At 43.3% G+C, this 21,834-nt stretch overlaps 2 protein-coding genes across 2 annotated transcripts in view; one reads left to right on the plus strand and one right to left on the minus strand.

Moving 5' to 3' along the window:
* Positions 1-5,282, plus strand: part of LOC132017669 (histone H3.1-like) — a 39,215-nt gene extending 33,933 nt beyond the window's left edge. Inside the window, exon 2 of the mRNA XM_059399604.1 lies at positions 4,896-5,282. Coding sequence (XP_059255587.1) covers positions 4,896-5,220 — 325 coding nt within the window. The 3' untranslated portion in view covers positions 5,221-5,282. The remainder of the gene's footprint in view (positions 1-4,895) is intronic.
* A 1,860-nt stretch (positions 5,283-7,142) lies between these two features.
* On the minus strand, positions 7,143-8,211 carry H1-6 (H1.6 linker histone, cluster member). Its single transcript, XM_059399603.1, has one exon. It carries the CDS (start codon positions 8,066-8,068, stop codon positions 7,430-7,432), a length of 639 nt encoding a protein of 212 aa, XP_059255586.1. The 5' UTR covers positions 8,069-8,211; the 3' UTR covers positions 7,143-7,429.
* Positions 8,212-21,834: the final 13,623 nt, after the last annotated feature.

Here is a 21,834-nt window from a genome sequence, read left to right on the forward strand (position 1 = left end):
ACCCAGAGTCAGATGCTTAACTGACTGAGCCGCTCATTCTTTTTATAATGGAAGTTATAACCTCTATTTTCTTTCAGTGTTTCTTACCTTAATTTTTCTTCCCTTGTCCATCAATTCTTAAGATCAACTACCTTTGAAAAATCAAAGACCTAATTTTAAATTCTGGATCCTATGTGGCCTCTGGCAAAACCAGACACAAATCGCGGTCGGGTGGAGAAGGGTGCCACCTGGTGGCTATCATCGAAAGTGTCACACTGGTCATGCGACTGTCTAGCTATGGGGGGTGAGGAGCAGTGTTTCCTGCAGGAATGAGGAGACAGAAAGAGGAGAGGGCCACTGGACATCTTTTGTGGAGAAAAGCCCCAGAGAACTGGAGGAATTTGAGTCACCAGCTGGTTTCATCACAGCGCACTGCTGAGCTGGCTGAACCGAAGAAACCTTTGGTAATCTTTGAAGTTCAGGTTCAGCAGTTGGTTAAGACCTGCTGGGGCCGGTGCGGGGGTGGGCGGGGTGGGGGGAACGTGGGGGTGGGGTGGGGGGGTGTGGCTGGATGGCCCAGTGGGTTAAGCCTCTGCCTTCTGCTCAGGTCATGATCCCCGGGATCCTGGGATCCGGCCCCACTCTGGGCTCTCTGCAAGCCTGCTTCCTCCTCTCTGCCTGCCTCTCTACCAACTTGTAATCTGTCAAGTAAATAAATAATAAAATCTTTAAAAAAAAAAGACCTGCTGGGGGGTTAAAGCAGATATTCTTGTTCTGCTTGAACAATATGGTCTTACAGGGCTAGTGGGCTTGACTCACTATGAAACATTTTTTAAGTTCACACACACACCCCCCTTCGAAAACATAATGCTAAAATGCTAGAAACTCTTATAAACTACCATTTTTAAACTATAATTTTTTTCTAATCTCACTCTAATCTAATAATGACTAGAACTAAGAATGCATGACTTTAAACATTGAAGATCTTCACACTGGTGGACGGGTATCTGAGATTTTGATTTCTATCTGTAGACTTTGTGTCATCATTTTTTTGTTTGTTTGTTTCTCTTTGGAATCAATGTTAACTGGTAGAATGTCAACTCATTATTAATGATTATACGTGATGATTTTGTTACAAAGCCTAGATTGACTTGACATCCAACACACATGTCTTCTGTGGCATGAATATTTTCTAAAACTATTTTTTTTCAGCTAATAATAAGTATGCATTTCCTAGATGTCAGGCCTTGTTCAGGATATTTTTTCTGAAGAATTCAGTGAAGTAGGAACCATGGTTATTTCATTACCCTTATTTGGTTTTATGGAAACCAAAGCACAGAGATGTTACCTAACTTGCTGAGGGTTGCACAGTTAGAAAATTATTGTGCTCAATTTTTATTCTCACTTGTCTGGCTCAGAGTCAGGCTCATAACCACTATACAGTACCTCTTTCTGTGTCAAGAAAAAAATGTCATGGGGCGCACTGCTCCTACTCTCAGGGTTTCTCCTGGTGGCCACACCTCTGATGTTTGCTGTAGTGGGGAGAGAATCTGTTTTAACATTTCAGAATTTGCCATATCCCTGTAACTTTTTCATAAATATTTGGAAGCATTTTCTTTGGGTGTATTTTTTTAAGGGTTTTTTTTTCTGTTAATAAATAAATTTCTAATGAAAGAATTCTCATTTTTATTTATTCTCTTTCTCATAAAGAGAGAAATTTGAGTATGAGTAGCCCCGAAACACCTGTGAATCACTTAATAAAGTGGGTAGATTTGGGTAGAAACTGTTGTTGCTATTTGTGTTTTGGGTTTTTTTTAAAAGTATTGTTATTTTTTAAATATAAAATTTTAGCTTTTGATCCAAAGAGTCTAACGAACAGTTTTGGAGTTTTCTGTGTACTCGTGGTGGGACGGCGTGTAGGTGAGTATACAGACCAGTATCTGTATAAAGCCCAGTGGTAAGTCTCAGTTAACCTTACTCTAGGATTGATTAAATGCCCTGAATTTAATTCCTTAAATAGTTACCACAATGGTATTTCCATAAAGCAGTGAATAACCAATTTTGATCTTGCCAAAACGTCTTGACCATGTGTGCAAAAGAGGGCATCTGTCTTAAATACAGATGTAACAGTTAGTGGAGTTTCCTTTTGTATATGTTTGGAATTACAGTTTTGCCATTAAAACAAGAGCAAAATACTTTTCATATTTTGTGTATGTGACTAAGAAAGTATCCAAAGGGGGTGCCTGGGTGGCTCAGTGGTTTAAAACCTCTGACTTTGGCTCAGGTCATGATCTCAGCGTCCTGGCATCTAGCCCAGCATTGAGCTCTCTGCTCAGCAGGGAGCCTGCTTCCCACCCCCCCACTCTCTCTGCCTCTCTGCTTACTTGTGGTCTCTGTCTGTCAAATAAATAAATAAAATCTTAAAAAAAAAAAAAGTATCCAAAGGAATTTGAAAATCAAATTTAATTAGAGACTTTAAAAAAAAAATTTGAAACAAATAAATATATACAAAGGACATTGTCAGAAATTCCCTGTCCAAAGAACTTTTTTTAGGAGGTCAAAATAAATTAAGAATGTTTAATTAAGTGCCCACAAAGACAGCAGGCTGAGGAAGTAGATGGGACAAAACCTTTCAGTAGACTGTTTGTACTGAAAAGAAAACGTAGAGCATTTTCTAGAACAGGACAGAGAGGAAGTAAGGAAACTAGGCTGAAAGACCTACCTCACATGTTGAATGAACGGGGTTCTCTGAAGCCAGGTGCTCTGAAGACAGTTTCACTCTGAGGGTAAGAGAGGTGAAAAGAAAAGTCAGCCATAAAGGTTCCAGAGTGAGCCACCCCTCTCCCAAACCTTAAGACCAAGAAAGGCAGGCACTCTTCACTGAGTGGAAGGATCCATTCTTTTTTTTTTTTTTTTTTAAGAGTTTATTTGTCTATTTGTCAGGAGAGAGAAAGCAGCAGGCCAGAGGAGAAGCAGGCTTCCCAATAAGCAGGAAGCCCGATGCAGGACTCGATCCCAGGACTCGGGCATCACCACCTGAGCACAAGACAGATGCCCAGCCAAGGAAGGATCATCTTTACTATACATCTATATCTGCATACTGTTTAAATATTTCTGTTCTGACATTCACAATTTTTGAGTCAATGTCATTGAGAGAAATTGATAAAAGAGAACATTAGGAGAAGGGAATAGAAAAAAAGAATAAGATATCAAAATAAAAGTGAGGTTTTATCAATGATAGAGTGGGCAAAATAAAATTGGGGGGAAGCTGGCCTGGATCTCCGGCTAAAATGCAGAGGGCACCTGCTGGGATGTGTATCCCCGGCGGCTCACACCATTTTTTGCATGAAATTACCATATTATATACATGCTACTTTTATTTATTTCCATGAATTAAAAAGCATGTTGAGGTTTCAGTTTTACTTATAACCTCAGACCTTACACTTTTTCTCTGTAGTGTTTGACATTTCTTCCTAGCTAAATCCTCCTCGTAAAATATGTGTTTGTGGTGGGAGGGAGAGAGTAAAAGTCAGGAACCTAAAAACCCTCAATCTGGGGCAGAAGAATGCTTAATAGTTCCAGATGTGTTACAAGTCAGGGCTTTCCTACCCTCTCTTGGAACTCTTTTTTCATCTGAAAAAGTATGAGATTATATATATATATACATATATATTTATACATATATATATATATACATGTATATTTATACATTATATATATAGATTATCTATAATCTATATATATATATCTATAGATTATCTATCTATCTATCTCAGGCCATAGTCTCATTCTAAGTATCCGCAATAGATATTTATTTATTAACTAGGATGGAGGGTATACACTCCCCCACTTCCCGGTTTTGACTAGAGTAAGTGTCATCAAGGAAATTTTCAAAAGCTGCCGCAGGAGGCTAAGGAGAAATGTGTTTTGTTTTTTTTTTAAACCCTCTCCCAAACCACATTCAGATCCAATTCGGCTCTATTCTTTTTTCTCCTTAATGGGATTAGCCTTGTTTAAAACACCAATAATCTCATTAAAAGCCCTCCAGAAGAGGGCCCTGTAGGCTTTATAATGACCTTAATCAAGTGTTAGCCCTGCCCTACAATTAATCCCCAACTCAAAACGTCTGTTCTGGTCTCTAAACCTGGAGAAGGCGGACAAGGCTTGAGTTAGGGAGGGAAGGGGAGCTTACTAGGAATTGCAGGAGGCTCAGACAGGCCCAGCAGGCCAGGAAGAGGGTCCAGGGGCAACTGGCTGTCCAAGCTCAGCTCCAGGTTCCCTAACGCTGGCACAGACTTTTGTAGAAACAGGAGTCACTCAATAAATGTTTGAAAAGGAACAGAAGTTTTAATTTGTAATTGTTCGCTTTCCCCCCCCCCCCCCCCCCAGACACGGGGCCAGAGCTTCTGGATAGCCAGGCTTACACTTCGTCCAGCATAAAGAAGCCCTTCTAAAGGTGTCAGTTTAATAGGAATACTAAAGAAACCGGAGGGAAAGTCCCTTGACCTATAAACCCTCCGTCTCTCCCATATGACCTCTACATCCCCCCTGCCAGGAATCATTCCATAACTTATTAGTTATTAAGTGGAAATAAAATGAAACGTTGAGTGGTTCTCTGCTCAGCGGCTTTACCTGATAGAAAAGAACACATTCTACCTGCAAACGCGCCCGGAAAAAACACAACGCAGGACAGAAGAGAAAGGAGCTTTCCAGTCAGGAGAGCCATACCTCCTCCTCCAGCGCGCCGGCGCAGAGCGAAGTTCCACCGGCCAATGAAAACACCGACATGTTAATGAGGGCTCCTTGCCCCACCCCCCCCTTACTGACCTAATTTGGAAAGTACGCCAGAGCACAGTGTTCTCAATCAGGTCCGCAAAAATGCTATTTAAAGGGCTGCGTGAAGACGGCGTTGTCAGTTCAGCGACAATCATGTCTGGTCGCGGCAAGGGTGGGAAAGGCCTGGGCAAGGGAGGTGCCAAGCGCCACCGCAAGGTGCTGCGCGACAACATCCAGGGCATCACCAAGCCCGCCATCCGGCGGCTGGCCCGGCGCGGCGGCGTCAAGCGCATCTCCGGCCTCATCTACGAGGAGACCCGCGGGGTGCTCAAGGTGTTCCTGGAGAACGTGATCCGCGACGCCGTCACCTACACGGAGCACGCCAAGCGCAAGACGGTCACGGCCATGGACGTGGTCTACGCGCTCAAGCGCCAGGGCCGCACTCTCTACGGCTTCGGGGGCTGAGCGCACGAAACCCTCCCACCATACTTCAAACACAAAGGCCCTTTTCAGGGCCGCCCACAAAATCCTTTAAAGGGCTGTTAATGCGAAGTAGGTCTAATTTGGGGTAAAGTCCAGTGACGGTTACTAAGCATAAAACTACGGAAGGTTTAGTTGGTAGTCGTTTGCGGAGTGCTGTTGTCTAAGGTTATGGGGCGCTTATACCATAGTAACGGGGTCGCAAGACTTAAATGAAGTGCTGGCAATTAAGTGTTTTCAGGACAGAAATACGTGTATTTTAAGCAATCGTGAGCGCCCCGACGAAGGTCCTTCATGTAAGCGCAGAGGCGGAAGACCCCATCGCACAAAGCTCTCCGGTCACACCAGCCGCGTCTTTGTAAATGAAGGTCCTCTGGGGACAAGTTCTGATTGGATGATACTCGCTGTGGTGCGGCACAGTTGCAGAGGGTGGGATTTCAGCACCATTTTCCTGTTTGCTGGAAAAGGTTTAATGCTGGACCCGGAAGTGGAGGAAGAACCCTGGTTGGTTAACTTTGTTTTTAACCCGATGTATGCCAGGAGCTAAAAAAGGTGCGAGGAACAAAGGCGCGCAGGATGGCGGGGTCAGCTCTAGACGGATTCGAGCAGTGCCCGGCACCTGCCGGCTACCAGGCGGAGGTCTGGGGTCCGTCCGCTGCTGGGCGCGGCAGTCGGACGGGGGACTCATGGCCTTCCCCGGTACGTGAAGCATATTCCTGCGCCGCTTTTCCAACCTGAAACTGACCGCCATGTCCAAGCAAGACACAGGCTGTGGCTGATTCTATACAACTTTAAACCATTATGTGTATTCGTTTTCCCTTATATAGAAGATTGTCAGAGGCCTAATTGCATGGACTAGTTTAGAAAGGCAAGGCCCTAAAGAGTTGTAATACAAGCTTGCACATGAAAGAATGCGTTACGTAGTTTTTGCATGGGTCTTTGTTCAAGGTTGCTCCAAATACCAAGGCCCAAAATAAGATTAACAGTATGAATTTAACATATATAGTAACCTTTAAGAATGCCAAATCCCAAATTAAGCGAAAGCTGAAAAACTAATTTTGCTTAAAGTGAGAGAGGTCTTCACTCAGACCCTGACAATTTCCAAGTTTCTGAGATGTAGTTCAGTTTGGACCCTAAAAACTGTAGCCCCAGTATTTCCGTAAAGGTTTAGTATTTTTCAGCCTGTGGAACACAATCTGGACAAGCCTATCCACTAGTCATAAAACAGAATTACAATTATGTTGGACTAATTGTATTAACAAACCAATTTCTTTAATGTGACAATACAGTACCTTGGAAATGATATATGGTATTTCAGTATTTTTTTTAAAAGATATTATTTGACAGAGATCACAAGTAGGCAGAGAGGCAGGCAGAGAGGGGAAAGCAGGCTCCCTGCTGAGCAGAAAGCCCAATGGGGCTAGGACCCTGAGATCATGACCTGGGCCTAAGGCAGAGGCTTAACCAACTGAGCCACCCAGGTGCCCCTCAATATTCGTTCAACTGTAAATTGAAGGTACTTGATATTTCTATTTTTAAATGTTAAGCCCAAGGCACCTGACTGGCCGAGTTGGTTAAGTATCTGACTCTTGATTTTGGCTCAGGTCATGACCTCAGGGTCTTGGGATGGATCCCCCAGGTCAGCTTCCTGCTCAGCAAGGAGCCTGTTTCTCCCTCTCCACAGTCTTCAAAAAGTAAATGGAAAAGCTCCACAAAGATCCAAAACTCCAATCCAAATCTTGTTACAATTCCAATATATTGGCCCACAGAAAGCTGTGGATCGTGAGTTCTGGAAACCTCTTTACAACAGTACCATGTAACAAGGTCAACTGGAATGCAAGCCCTTGGAAAGTCAGCTACATTCCTGCAGAGCAGAGCTGATCTCTGATCCAACCTCAACCTACTATGCCTTTCCAGAGAAACATGGCGGCTACACAAGGCCATGTGCCTTATTTAACTCTGCTGAGCAACCTACTTTTGGACGAGGCTACAGGGTTTCCAAATACGGATAAACCTTTCTAGATCGGTACTTTCTCTGACCGGACCCCACTTCCTACAATAGAATCCACTTAACAAACCAATACACAGTTACACAATTAAAAGCTACTAGAAGTTTTCAGTGTCACGCCGTTTTGTAAGTACTTGGAGTGGCTCTTAAAAGAGCCTTTGGGTTCACAACAGAGCTTCTTTTGGCTTATTTCTTGGACGCCACTTTCCTCGCGTTGGTTTTCTGCTGGCTCAGCTTGGGCTTCCCGGCCTTCGGCTTCTCTGCTCTGGCCTTCCCCGGGCTCTTTCGTGCTTGCTTGCCCTTGGCCCCCAAGGCTTTCCTGCCGCTTCTGGCCGCTTTCTGCGCTGCCGTTGCCCGGGGCTTCTTGGATTTCTTGTTGGTCTTGGCACCTTTCGGGGACTTCGAATCCTTGGATAAAACCAGCTTCTTCGCCTTGGCGGAGGATGGCCTTTTGACTTTGCTCTTGGTGGGCTCAGGAAGTGCCTTCTTGCTGAGCTTGAAGGAGCCCGAGGCGCCGGTGCCCTTGGTCTGCACCAGGGTGCCCTTGCTCACCAGGCTCTTGAGGCCCAGCTTGATGCGGCTGTTGTTCTTCTCCACGTCGTAGCCGGCGGCCGCCAGCGCCTTCTTGAGCGCCGCCAGGGACATGCCAGCTCGCTCCTGGGACATCGACAGCGCCTCCGTGATCAGCTTGGACACGGAGAGGCTCGGGGCCTTGCGACTAGCGCCTGGTTGGCCCCCCGGCTTCTTTCCCCTCTTCTTAACTGGAGGATTCTCCATTGAAACCAAGGCAGTGTCAGCTGTGGCTGCGGGAGCCGTCTCAGACATGGCACGAAGACAAGCTGAGGGCAACCACCGACGAGCACAAGATGCCGCACGGCCTCCAGGCCTTATATAGGGCAGGGCGTGCTGTGATTGGTGCGTCACCCGGGCATCGCCCCGCCCCTCGAGGGAGGAGCTTTTGTGTTTGTTTTACCCCAAAAAGTTGGATCACCCACAAATCCTCCTAGCAGAATCGTCCATCTTTCACTGCTGGGTCATCTGCGGAGACCCAGATTTCACGTGCCTTTTAAGTTTTTCATGAAAAACGGCCCTGAATGCCAGAACTGTTAGATAAAGCTCTCGATTTTCGGGAAAATTCAAGGAGAAGGGAATAACTTCCTCTTTCCTTGTAAATTTAAAAGGCATTTTGAACAAGAGGTTTACTTCAGCTCTTCTGAATGGTTTTCTAAACGGTTGGCTTCCAATCGATGGAAAAAATAAATTATTCACACATTGATTTTTATTGGAAATTATTTATGTATGTGAAGGAAGTAACACATCTCTTGAATGTCACACGGCGTGCTTAGGAGATGCTTATAGAATTGTCTAAAAAATCTTAGAGTACGACTTTATTTGGGTAAACACAATCTAATGAACCATAATCTCCAAGGCATGTGGGTTGTTTGTGACTTAAACCAGTCTTAGGTCCCTGTGGCTTGATGGAGTGAGTAAAGTCACCTAACATGTGATATCTGTGTCCCCCAATCAGGTCACCTCCGTGAGCCGTGTCCTCAACTGAATTTTGCTTCTCCTTTCATTAGGCCAAACCATACCCCCACCCAAACCCCTGTCTACCTCCGAAATGCCAGGTACACACAAAGAGAAAAAGATAGAGTCCCTACTCCCAATTAACTTGAAAATGGGAGTCAGAAAGTGGGGAGCATAACCCCAGATCTCGAGCAGGACTGGGCTGGCCTGCGTGCCTGCAAAGCTGTGGGAGAGGAGTTAACGGGATAGGGTCTGGGATGCTTTTTTAGGCTTTTCCTCGGACTTGCCTTCCCAAAAGGTCCAGATGGGAATTTGTTTATCAAGGCCAGACCTTTCAGAAGGATGTTGAGAGAGGAGTGCACAGGCTTCAGCAGAGAAAAACCCCAAAAAGACCATCTTGTGGAGATCCCCCATAACCAATCCCCCATGCCTGCATGAGAAGTTTGTTATTCTGCAGGCTGGGGAACGACCTGAAGTTTTTAAGGACAGGATTTGTGTATTGTTCTTGTAGCTGTCTTGGTTTTAGAATTTTCCCATAAAAAACAATTATTGGAAAGGGCTCAGAGGTTGGTAGGTAGTCTGTTGCAATAGTCTTAGAAAAGACAAGGGCTTCACCTAAGGAGATAGTATGGGAATGGAGAGTCTACGTTTGATATATTTCTGAAGCAGAAATCAAATGAGGAGACTTTCCAACTTCTGGTTGCAAAGTGGAGTAGCAAATTCTCTGCCTCTCTCTGTGTCAGGGGCACATGCTTACACACTCACCTGAAAATACACACACACATTCAGAAAACAATACCAACTTAAGTGCTTGCTTTCTGATGCATTCCAATCTATTTCATTCTTTTAATGCTTGTTGCAAACTACGGGATTGATTTCACAACACACTAAGGCACTAATGTGACCCTCGATTTGAAAAATCTTTCTTCTAAGGGAGATTACGGGTGCATCTCACTGAGGACCCTAGATTTTAACATGTGTTTGGTTTTTCTGACCCTGTGTGACCCCTGAGTACTTGTGCTTAGGCGTCAGGTTGTGAAGTGGCTTGAACCTTATAATTCTAGGTTGACAGAACATATCATTCTATTGCTTTAAAAGTAATAAAGAATTGGAGAATTTAAAAAATTCTTACGTTCCATAATTTAAGATCCAGAGAAAGAACCATGATTCATTCTTTGTATTGGAAATCAAAAAGCTACCACACACACAAACACACACACACAGTGCTTACTACTGTGTTAGTCATCATCCCAAGTTTTTCCCCTTCAAAAAATGAAAACGTATAGAAACTAATTTGGTTGTTAAGGAACTGAGTGACAGAAAAGTCATAAAGCTCACCCAGGGTCTAAAAGCTAGGAAACAGGAGGCTGGCTTCAAAAGGTTCTAGCTAGTTACAGACATCACTGATGATGGATCATTTTTTTTCTTCCTCTTTATATGTTACAACTGCTGTCCATGTAATTACATTTTTATAGCATTTTTTTGTGAGGCCATACTGTAATTTTATTTTGGCAAATTTTCTGTTGTGAGAAAGTCAACCTTTTGAAATTTCATGAGGGAAATAATACTGCCATAAACACTTCCTTAAGATCAACTTTTGCTGGCCTCTTTAACTTCTACATAGTAAAACAAGGGAGGCAGTAGCAAGGAAACTAAATGTTTTCTTTAAAAAAATATAATAAATTTATTCTGTCATGATAGGGAAAGTGTACAGCCCATTTTTAATATTAATTTAACATTCTAGTCTGTTGGGATTTTTTTTAAGTTTATTTTTTTTTAGTAATCTTACACCCAACATGGGGCTCAAACTCATGACCCTGAGATCAAGAGTCACATGCTCAGAGCTGAGATTTGAGGTGGGTGTTACGCTGACCTCCAGAGCCTCTTATTCGCCTTTCTTGTTTTCTCTGAGCAAACACTTGGAGGTACTTGGTCTGGCTATGTGACCTGAGGACACCTTTTTTTTCTGGACAACTGTAATCTCTTTGGTCCAGGTGTTGCAGGATTTTTCCCCATCAGTGCCCACAGTTCTTGGTCACACCACTTTGAAGAATGAAGAGGTAGACCAGACAGACAGAGTGGTGGGCAGCAAAGAAGGTTTATTGAGTGAGAGCAAAGTGATAGTACAAAGCTCCCAAGGAGGGAGGGGGCCTGAAGGGGTTGCCCTGTAGTCTGTTGTTTAAAAAAAGGTGTTTACTCTATATTTCTCCATGTATGGGTGTGTGTGAATAAAATAAAAGCATCTACTGATTTTCAGTATGCTCAGTGAGATCAGCAGAATTTCACTTACCAAAATGTCTACCCAACATGCTTCTTAGATTTTCCTAGTATCTAGGATTTAGACCTACCTTTCAAAACTGTTAGCCTTTTTCATGTTTCTTCTTTTTTCAATAGGTATATTTGAACTTTGTTTCAAAGATAGCTTCATCTCTCTTTAACAAACATTAGTTCACATTTGACTCCACCTCTTTTTCAACTGATCTCTTCATGTTTGAATCATTCTATTTGCTTGTTCTTCTATTGAGGAATTATTTTGTTTGCTTGTGAACAGTTCCATGGTTTGTAAAAGTTGTCTCTAAAATCATCAAGTATTAAACATCAAGTGCAGGTCTGATGTTGTTCTAGGGCTGAGGGACATTAAAATGACAGTTTTTAAATTAAGAAATAAGTCTTACTTGGTCTCCAAACTAAAGAAATCACCACTTTCCTTATTTGGGAGGTAAGATTTAAATATATGCAATAACAACAATAATTTGGTGCTGAAATCAATGCCCAAAACAATAATCTTCCCAGGGTTTCAAGATGGAGAGATCTCTCAGAGAGAGGGTGGCAGGAAAGAAGTCTTCAGTTGAATGAGATGGACCTGAATGACTTGTTCAGCTTGTTTCTGCCCCTCCTTATGAAACAGCACACCTTCCGAAGGAGTTCTAAAAACATCTCAGAGGAAAGAGGACCAAAATCACCAAAGGCTAAGTAGAAAGCACTGGAAGCATTTGCCCTCTAAGAAAAATGATTTGCATAATTAGAAACCCACTGGAGGAGCCATTCAGATAACTTATTTCTGTTTTTCCTGACATTCCCACCTGGCTTATTAGCTATTTATATGGAAACTAAGATACTACTGGTATTATGCTGTTTCTTAATTTGTGACTGCCACGGATAATGCTAACAACATAGACTTCTATGCAAAACCTTTCAATGGATGTAAATGAGCCAGTTTTCCAAAGTAAGGAGACACAAGCATTAAGACTTGGTGTGAATTTTCTGTTGCACTTTAATACAGAATATGGAGTCACTAGAAAAAAAGCAAGAAGTCTTTTTTTTTTTTAACTAAGTAGACTTAGATGGCACATGTCTATATGTCTATTTCCCCTTGAGCTTATCCCTTCTTCCAGTCTGGAGCAGAGATTCGCCCTCCCGAGGAGATAAAGAGGAACATGAGGTGGAAAATGACATGGAGGATGAAAATTGCACGATTAAGAGCCCAGGATGCTAGAAGAAACCTGTACACTTGGGCAGCCTTGGCTGCTCCCCACCACCCATGACAAAGCAGCCAAGCTCTCCTGCTAACTGGGAAGAGCAAATCTCTTTCTAGCTAACTGACTACATACAGATTTCTGTGAAATGCAGCCCAGTGCATTCCTGAGTCAGTGGATAATACCTTCCCATGAACATGCCAAGTTCATAGACCTGGGATATTTGTCTACCAGGCATGCTACTGAATCCTTCCACAGGAGTGCCTGGTGTGTGGGCAGAGCTTATCTGTGCAGATGAGCTGAATGGGAGGATGGACACATAGTCCATCTAATTTCCAACTGTAACTCCGATGTTTCCTTTGTTTTCTTTTAAGATTTCATTTACTTATTTGGCCTACAGAGATCACAAGTAGGCAGAGAGGCAGGCAGAGAGAGAGGGGGAAGCAGAGGCCCCGCTGAGCAGAGAGCCCGATGCGGGGCTCGATCCCAGGACCCTGAGATCATGACCTGAGCCGGAGGCAGAGGTTTAACTCACTGAGCCACCCAGGAGCCGCTTGTTTTTATTTTTTAATAAACATTTTAGGGGATCCTGGGTGGCTCAGTCATTTAAGCACCCGACTTTGATTTTGGCTCTGATGATGATCTCAGGGTCATGAGGTCAAGCCCCCAATGGGGCTCCAAACTCAGTGCGGAGTCTGCTTGAGACTTTCCCTCCATCTCCTTCTGCCCCCTGCCCACCCCCCCAAATAAATAAATAAATCTTTTAAAAATATTTTTAAAAAATAAAGAAACATTTTCCGTTATATATCTTTCCACTTAATTTACCTGTCTGACTAGGACCACTCTGAGATCCTGCTTCAAGTAACGTATCACCCTCAATCAATGCTGTAAGGATATCATTAGGCTTTATGTCACTTCCCACTGGGTGGGCAAAAATGGTTTTGCCCATGATATGCATTTTAGTTTTGTAAGAATTTCAACATTTTTCATGAGGGAGCAGTCAAAGCCTATTTATTTAAGATTAAACATTCACCTTCTGGTGACAAGTCTCAGTCTAATACTGGTTGTGGAAACATGTGGCCCTCAGCCCTCCAAGGCTATTGTCCCTGTGTGCAATGGAGGAGCTCTGGCCTTAGAATAAGGACACCTGGGTGAGCTTCCAAACCTTGCCTGTTTCTGACTCTTGTGATTGGGGCCACATAGCACTTTATTTCTCCCAGTCTTATTCACTTTCCTGTTTTTGTTTTTTTTGTTTGTTTGTTTGTTTTGTTTTGTTTATTTTATTTTTCAGTGTTCCACGATTCATTGCTATTCATGTTCCTTGTCTGTAAGTCACAGCGAAGACAGTCTTAGTCTGCTCAGGCTAGCGGAAAAAAGTACTATCGATGGGGTGGCTTAAACAATAGAAATTTATCTCCTCGTAGCTCTGGAGACTTGAGATCTGAGATCAGAGGGCCAGCATGGTCAAATTCTGGTGAGAGCTCTACATGGCTGTCTTCTGGCTCTGACCTTGAATGCTCGTTCTGTGCCGCGTGCAGACCGGAACTGTCTTTCCCTCTCGCTCTTCTTACAAGCCCACCGATCTAATTCGAGGAGGACCTCACTTTTATAACTCCTTAAGCCTCAAATACTTCCTAAAGCCCATCTCCAGATAGAGTCACACTGGGAGTTAGGGCTTCAATGTATGAATTCTGGAGGGAGAGAATGCAATTCTCATTAGACACCTCTCTCATGGAGTCGTTGGGAGGCTGGTAAGGAGCAGTGCTGGTATAAAAGTAGGTTTGGTTCCACACACAGCCAAATGCAGTTTATTATTCCAGCACTGTCCCAGGCAGAGGAATCCCTGCTAAATACTAGTTTTCAGTCTTAACCTAAGAGCCTACTTATTCTGCATATGGTGCCTTCTGCAGATTGATTGTGACCATGGGCCACGGTTCATTTCTTATGGGATCATGGCTAATGAAACCATGGGGGAGAGGTCCCAAGAGGGAAATGACATTTCAAAAAAATTTGACGGGGGCCTGTCAGGTTAACAATGCTTAAGGCAATTCTCAGGGTAAATATGCATGCAGTAAAACAGGGATTTTCATAAAATGTTGGGATATAAATGGGCATGTTCCTTCTGGATGGCGGTTTGGCAATGTCTGTATCAGGAGCCTTGCAAGAGGTGGTGACCTAGTGATTTAGTATTTCTACTTCTAGAAGTCTATCTTAAAGAGATAATCACAGGGGCGCCTGGGTGGCTCAGTGGATTAAGCCTCTGACTTCGGCTCAGGTCATGATCTCAGGGTGCTGGGATCGTGTCCTGCCTCGGGCTCTCTGCTCAGTGGGGAGCCTGCTTCCCTCTTTCTCTTTCTGCCTGCCTCTCTGCCTACTTATGATCTATCTCTGTCAAATAAATAAATAAAAATCTTTTTTAAAAAAAGAGAGATAATTACATATTTAAACAAAGATGTGTGATCTGTTAAATCTCGAATGCATAAAAATGAAACAGGCGTTGCAGGGACATGTGACTCTTGATCTCAGGGTCATGAGTTCAAGCCCCCACGCTGGATATAGAGATTATTTTAATAACCGGGAAAAAAAATTTTCTTAAATGGACCTCAATCTAAATAGCTAATAGCAGAGGACTGTTTATCTAAGTAATGATACAGCCACTAAATACTGTTTCTATGCATATCACCTAGAAAACTGTATATGTAGATCTATGGCATGACACCTAAACATGCTTCATATATGCATTATATGTGTATCCTATGTATCTACATTCATCTATACGTATCTGTCATATACATATTAAAAGGAGATACTAAGAGTTATTTTAATTCTTTATATATTTTTCTTTTTACAAAATTCTACAATAAGCATTTAATATTTTTATACTCAGAAAATAATATTTTAGCCAGGTTCTTACAGATCCTTCTGTGATTGTTAAAAATCTTTGCATTAATATTCTTATAGCATCACTTGTTGTTTTACGTGTGAGATGGAATGGTGTCTAGCAGTGGCCGGTGGTGGTAAAGATGTCTAAAACCCATCTGCTCCTCCTGTGAAAAGAGAGAGATTGATCAATTCATTTCTATAATTCATCAGATCCCTGATATTGTACTTGAACTCTGAGAACAACAGCAATAATGAGGATGGTTAATTTCACTGGGAGCTTGCTCTGCTCCCGGCGGTGTTCTAAGCACTTTATAGATACCAACACACTTGATCTTGCGGCAACCTTATGAGATACCTCTGGTCCTTCTCTCTGATGTGTAGATGAGAAAATGAAGGTTGAGTTTCTCCAGTGACACAGTGAGATGGTGAATCTCTGTAGGAAGTTCACACCCTCTAGCACTGGAGTCTATGTAAACTCTTAAAGGATGAATATGGTCCAGCCAGTGTCCTTTACATTTGAGTTAAGTTTTTTTTTTTTTTTTTAAGATTTTATTTATTTACTTGAGAGACAGAGAGAGAGAGAGAGTGTGTGTGTGCACAGAGCAGGGAGAGAGGGAGAGAGAAGGACAAACAGAGTCCCCATTGGGCAGGAAGCCCCACTCAGGAACTCAAATCCAAGACCCTGGGATCATGACATGAGTTGAAGGCAGACACTTAATCGACTGAGCAATCCAGACGCCCCTGAGCTAAGTCTTGAAGGGCAAGTAGGACGTCAGGTTAGAGCTTTTCACAAAGGAGACGCAGTGACAAAGGTCATGGACACTGTCTAAGGTGAGGTGCTTGGGGCGGGCCACAGCTCGAACTGCCTGTGAGGGGCGAGGAAGTTCCTTATATAACCACAGTTAGAGTTCAAGCCTGTTATTCCCACATGGAACAGCTGAAACTGTGCCCAGAAGCCACCCTTCTCCCAGCTGCTCGTCCCTTTGGGCAGCTAACAGATGAGGTCATCCCCCATGAGCTTTTAAATAAGTCAGATGAAACATATCTGATGGAAATGTACACAAATAAAGGCTTAGTCTACTTCTGGGGTGTTCTGAAATGCACTTTTCCTCCTCCTCTTGTCAAGCAAGCAAAGGCAAACCTGATTTTATCCCCTGCAGGTGTCCATATCCCATGCAGGAAAAGGTACAGAGTTTGCTTATTAGGGAATTCTCTTTGGTATGTCTGGACTGAAGTGTTCCTTGGGCAGGGAGATACGGGTTCCTGTGGCAAGTGTTTGCATGCCTGGCTAATCTCAGGACCTATGATTATAACCCATGCTTGAAACAGCTAACACCCCAGTGATCATTTCGCTTCCCAAAGACAAAGATTTGTGCATCCTGCTTTGTTTGTACTTCTAGAAGTGCAATCGCCATCATATTCAGGTAGGTTCAAAGCAGAGCCTGCTGGTTGTGGGGGTGCGGGCTGGAGGAAACAGTCCTCTCCCTTTAGCTGGCGAGGGGCAGTCTCCCCCACAAATGACGACTCAAGATGTGACCCCTGATGTTCGCATAGGGAGTTTAGCAGACTTACTGTCGCTTCAGATGTAGTGCTCTTAACAACGACGCATGCCACGGGTTGTCTTAGTCCCCGTGGAAAAGGCCCCCAATTTAAAGCCTATGCTAGAGGAAACCACGGCTCTCCCTTTGGGGGCTCACGCTCACACATGACCTCACAAGCTCACGCTCGAATGAAGACACTGATGAGGGTAGCAGAGAATGAGCAACAGATACTGGGACAGATATTCCGCATTTGCAGAAGCTGTTGGTTTCCCCTCGTTCCTTCATACCAGGCTCATCTTCAAGGGCTTAGGCCCTCTCCACTTTCCGGCTAACACATGATCGTTGGGGAATTCACTGAGTCAATAGAGTACACATTTAGAATGTTCCTGGCACACACTTCCTGCCACCCCAGTGTTAGCAACTATTGTGATAGTGTTTTAATTCATGAAAATATAAATATTACATTTACTGCCGCCCCTGACCTGCCTTTCACTGCTGTACTAGGCGACTCCCCAGAGTGTTTCTTCCTTTCTTGCATCCTATATAATTATATATGATAACTACCATTTGTGATCTGTCTTCTCCAGCCGAGATGAAAGGTCCAAGATGGCAGTGAGTTGTCCCTTTTCAAGGGGACAGTTGCTGAAGCTGGAGCAACAGAGCCAGGGAATAGTCCTTCCGGGCTGGAGCAGAAAAGGAAGACTTCCCCTTCCTATGCCACCCCAAGACTCTGTCCTCATCCTTTCTGTGCCGGACATTGTCATTGGCTGGTGAAAAGCCACTGTGGGGCTTGAAGGGACAGAAGGGACAGAGGAAGTGGGTCGGGGGTGGAGGAGAGGGCAGGGAAAGGGAAGCGGATCTAGAGGCTCGGGAGAGCTTCCTTGCTCTGCCTCCATCAGCTCCTCTGTCCGCTGGCCGGATGTGGAGGCTCCAGCAGAGTATCTCTAAGACCCGAGAGTCTGCGAGGCACAAGCTGGAAGGAGTCGTCCCTGAAAGACATGGAGCTACGTCCCATCCCCTTGTGGCGGCGCATCATATGACATTTTGTAACAGATTGAGGACCTTCTGTCTTGGCTCACCATTAAGTTTTGGGGATCTGCTCCATAAAAGAGAAAGTATCACAGACCTTGCTTTGACTTGAGACTTGTCTAGTGAAACAGACTCAACACTGCCCTTCACAGTAGCGCCTTGACCCTAGATCCGGTCTCCTAGACAATGATTAGCAACTGTCAGAGCTCCCGCCCCACACGCCGGCTCCGCTCACACTGGGGCCGCCTGCTCAGAATTTCATTCCCGGGCTCATCATCGCGGTCCTTCCTCGTCGTCCTCACCACTTTAACCCTGGTTCTTTTGCTTTGGGCTTTTTTTCCCATGACACTTGCCTTCCCGCAGACCAGATATTTTCATTATTCGTTTTCATTATTCATTATGTTTTCCAGTCTCATCTCCTAGAGTCCTAGTTCTCTGAAGGAAGGGATTGTGACTTTGTTCAATGATATAAGCATGCGTGAACTTGGCACATAGCAGGCATTCAAAACAATTATTGAATGAATTGACTCATTCAATCATTTATGCGTACTGACTATGTGCCAGGCCCAGTCGCAGCCCCTGGGGATCAACCCAGAGCCCAGAGCCTATTGGACATGACAGCTAGGCAAGTAGTAAGAATTAATTGCAAACAGAGCAAGACGTACACTGAACGATTGGGAAGGCTGGTCCGAGGGGAGGCGAGGGGCAGGAGGATGTCTATAGGATGATGAGGAGAAATTTTCAAGGCAGGAAGGAGAGGGAAAGAATCAAAAGATGGAGGTCCAGCATATGCGTGGGGTGGGGAACCAGAAGGCAGGATGTGTGCAAATCTGCTGTGATCCAGATCATAAAAAAACGGGGGGAAAAGGATGTTCCAGACACTGAGTAAGGACAGCACCTGCCAAAGTGTGTTTCATGGATTTGGAGAATCCTGAAGGCAAGATAAGTAGCTCCTTCAACCCCATTCCAGACCAGCCATGACATCCTAGTTCACACGCTAGCAAGACAGAGGTCCCATCACCCCCTCCCCTCATTTCCAGTTGATTAAAATTTCTGATCATTTTAGGACATGAAAAAAAACAGTGTGCTATTATAACGATGGGTAGCTGTCATTATACATGTGTCCAAACCCAGAGAATGTACGACACCAAGAGTGAAATGGCAAATGGCAAACTATGGTCTTTGCATGATTGCGATGGGATGGGTCATTGTAGGTTCATCCTTGGGGAAACAGAAGTACCATTCTAGTGAGTGGTGTTGCTAATGTGGGAGGCTCTGCATGTGTGGGGATGATGGTACATGGGAAGTCTTTACCTCCTTCTCAATTTTGTTGTACACCATGTATATTTTAGACTGTAGGGGGAAAAATGCCCAATTCACTCAGGCATATTTATGTCTAGAACTGACTGGGCCAAACTCTGTCTCTGAACTTTAGAGCGGGGCTGGATCCCGTGACTCATGAGATCACAGCCTGAGCCAAAACGAAGCATCCGTTGCTTAACCAACTGAGCCACCCAGGCGCCCCAGTCAGCATTCTTTTTATATCATATCACTTGTGAAATTCCCATGACTTAAGGAAAACTGGTTCTTAACCAAGATCTTCAATCATCAGCTGCTCTAGGGGCTAAGGGTCAAAGGAAGGTTATAAATGAAACTTGGCAAATATCAGCAGACCCTGAGAAGGTACCACATACATGTCACTCTACAAAGTGCTTTCTATGCATCAAAGATCTCCGATCTTCACCAACATCTAGAAGGTACGTGTTATTACCATCATCCTCAAGACACAAATGAGAACACTGAATCACACAGAGAGGAAATGTGGGTCAAACTTGGAGGTTCCATCTCTAGAGACCACAATTTTTTCCTCAGGGAGTCATCTCACTGGCATGATACTGTTTCTGGGACAAGTATTTTGTATTCGTGGTTTCATTTAATCCTCACCCCATTTTCATGGGTGAGTAATTACGACCACCTTACAGGCTCAGAGTGGTTGGTTTGTTAAACAGTAACTCAAAAACATTTAGCTAATTATTAGCACACTGTTTTCTTATGTACAGGTGTGCCAAGCAATAGGAAAATTTAATCCAACAAAGTTCAAAAAAGGTGATTATCTAACAGAGGGGAGAAAAAGCCCACAGAATAAGAACAAGATGTCATGTTTGTGCATTATTTTTAGTATAGACAATCTGTTCTAATGTAGACTAACAAGCCCTTTAAAGAAAATAATTAGTGATTCTTTAGAAACTCTCCAGTTCCTAAACTCTGGGAGCATGTGACAGGCTGTCTCTGCATAATACATTCTTCCAACCCTCAGTCAGCATGTCCGTCCTATGTTGGCCATATCTTCACCCCTTCCGTCATTGGACTTTCTCAACTCCCCCACATGGGTCAAAAAACTTGTGAGGGCAATCACAAATATAATAAGTCCATATAGTCTCCAGGTACTTATTTGACATGTCTTATGTAGAAGAATAGTTCTCAAAGATCATTTTGATGTATTTTAGTTAAACAAGTATCATTTTTCCTAATTATTGTTTCAATTGTAATTTGAGCCATGGTCAGAAATAAACCATGCAGCAACCCTTCTTGTTTAGGAAATTTAGTCAAGGTGTAGAGGTCTAGGCTCTGAAGAATTTATTTTATTTCATTTCACTTCATTTTATTTCATTTCACTTCATTTTATTTCATTTCATTTCATTTAATACTGGAGAAGATGAAATCCAAAATCTAATCATTGGAAAGACTGATAATGGAGAAAAAGACAAAACAGCAACACAGAAGGAAAAAGAAGGAATGATATTCTACTCTAGTTCTCATCTTGATCCATAGAACCTTAGGAGAAAGATTCCTACTTCCAGAATTCTGGAGAACTTTCAATGAGTCTCAAGATTGTATTTCCAAAGAGAATGTGTATCCAAGTGGTGAGATTCTAAAAATGTGCTTGCAGTGAGAAGCAAATATCCATCTGTCCTGGAATGTAAAAGCAATATTTTTAGTTGAAAGGACTGGAAATGGCCTTTCCATCATTGCTACGAAGTTGACTTTTCTTTTCTTTTTTAGACTGCCACATACAGGGCCTCATTTGGATGTGTCTGGAGTCTTGGAAGATTGACTACCCTACGTTCTCCTACAAATGGACCTTGAGAGCTTGTTTGGAGGTTCCAAGAGGGAGCACAACTACTCCTATACCCTTGACCAGAGAATGGTCCTCCTCTATCCACGAATCATTCTCCTTCATGGAGCACACAGCTTCCAGGAGGGATGCACATGGAACAGTGAGGGAGGAAGGGGACACCCGCCAACCAGCCAGATCAGCCAGATTAACCGTGGGGATCAGTGCAAGTGACAGATGTCACAATTCAATCACCCTCACATCCTATAGCTGACACTTCTTGAAGTCTTTAATCATATAATTTACAGAAGTGTGTCTGGTGACATCTTCCCACAAATGTAGCTTCCATTTGTTCAATTATGCTAGTGTGGGGAACAGTTATTGATAATATCTGACAATACCAGAAGGCCCTAAAGCAAAACATGTCAAAAACCAAGTCCCATGGATCTTTTGGTACAATTTCAAATGATGAGAAGTTACGAGAATCTTTAGGTAGGGACACATTATCATGATTATTAGGATAAGGAGTAAAATACGGGCACTGTAAATTTAAGTTATTTTGGGCAAATTTTAGAGTGTCTTGTATTATCCTCTTAACAGGTAGCAGATGATACTGACTGACATGATCTGTCCAATAAGAATACTTTTGTACAGATTTTTGAAAGTATTTTACCTATGATCTCAGTTCTATCATTTACAAGTAGTAAAGGTATTACCAGGTGGGGAAAAAAAAACCCTGTTTTAACAATAGCATGAAATTGATTTGTTCACGTGGTTCTTGAGGTATGGTTTGAGGCCCTGCCTCAGCTTTATAGTTTTGAAATTCACATTAATTACAGATAACACAAGGGTCAATCACTTGTCCAGTCTTTGGGCTAATCAACGTATTTGTAAAATTTGAACTGGTTGGTGTTAATCACTGGAGTTATTTTTATTTACATGATTATAAAGTCTGGAGATGGCTGAGCCACAGAAGCGGTATGAGAGATTTGTGGTAGTCAATTTTTATCGAAGGGCTGG

Source organism: Mustela nigripes, chromosome 5, assembly GCF_022355385.1.
Source record: "Mustela nigripes isolate SB6536 chromosome 5, MUSNIG.SB6536, whole genome shotgun sequence".
Classification (NCBI taxonomy): domain Eukaryota; kingdom Metazoa; phylum Chordata; class Mammalia; order Carnivora; family Mustelidae; genus Mustela; species Mustela nigripes.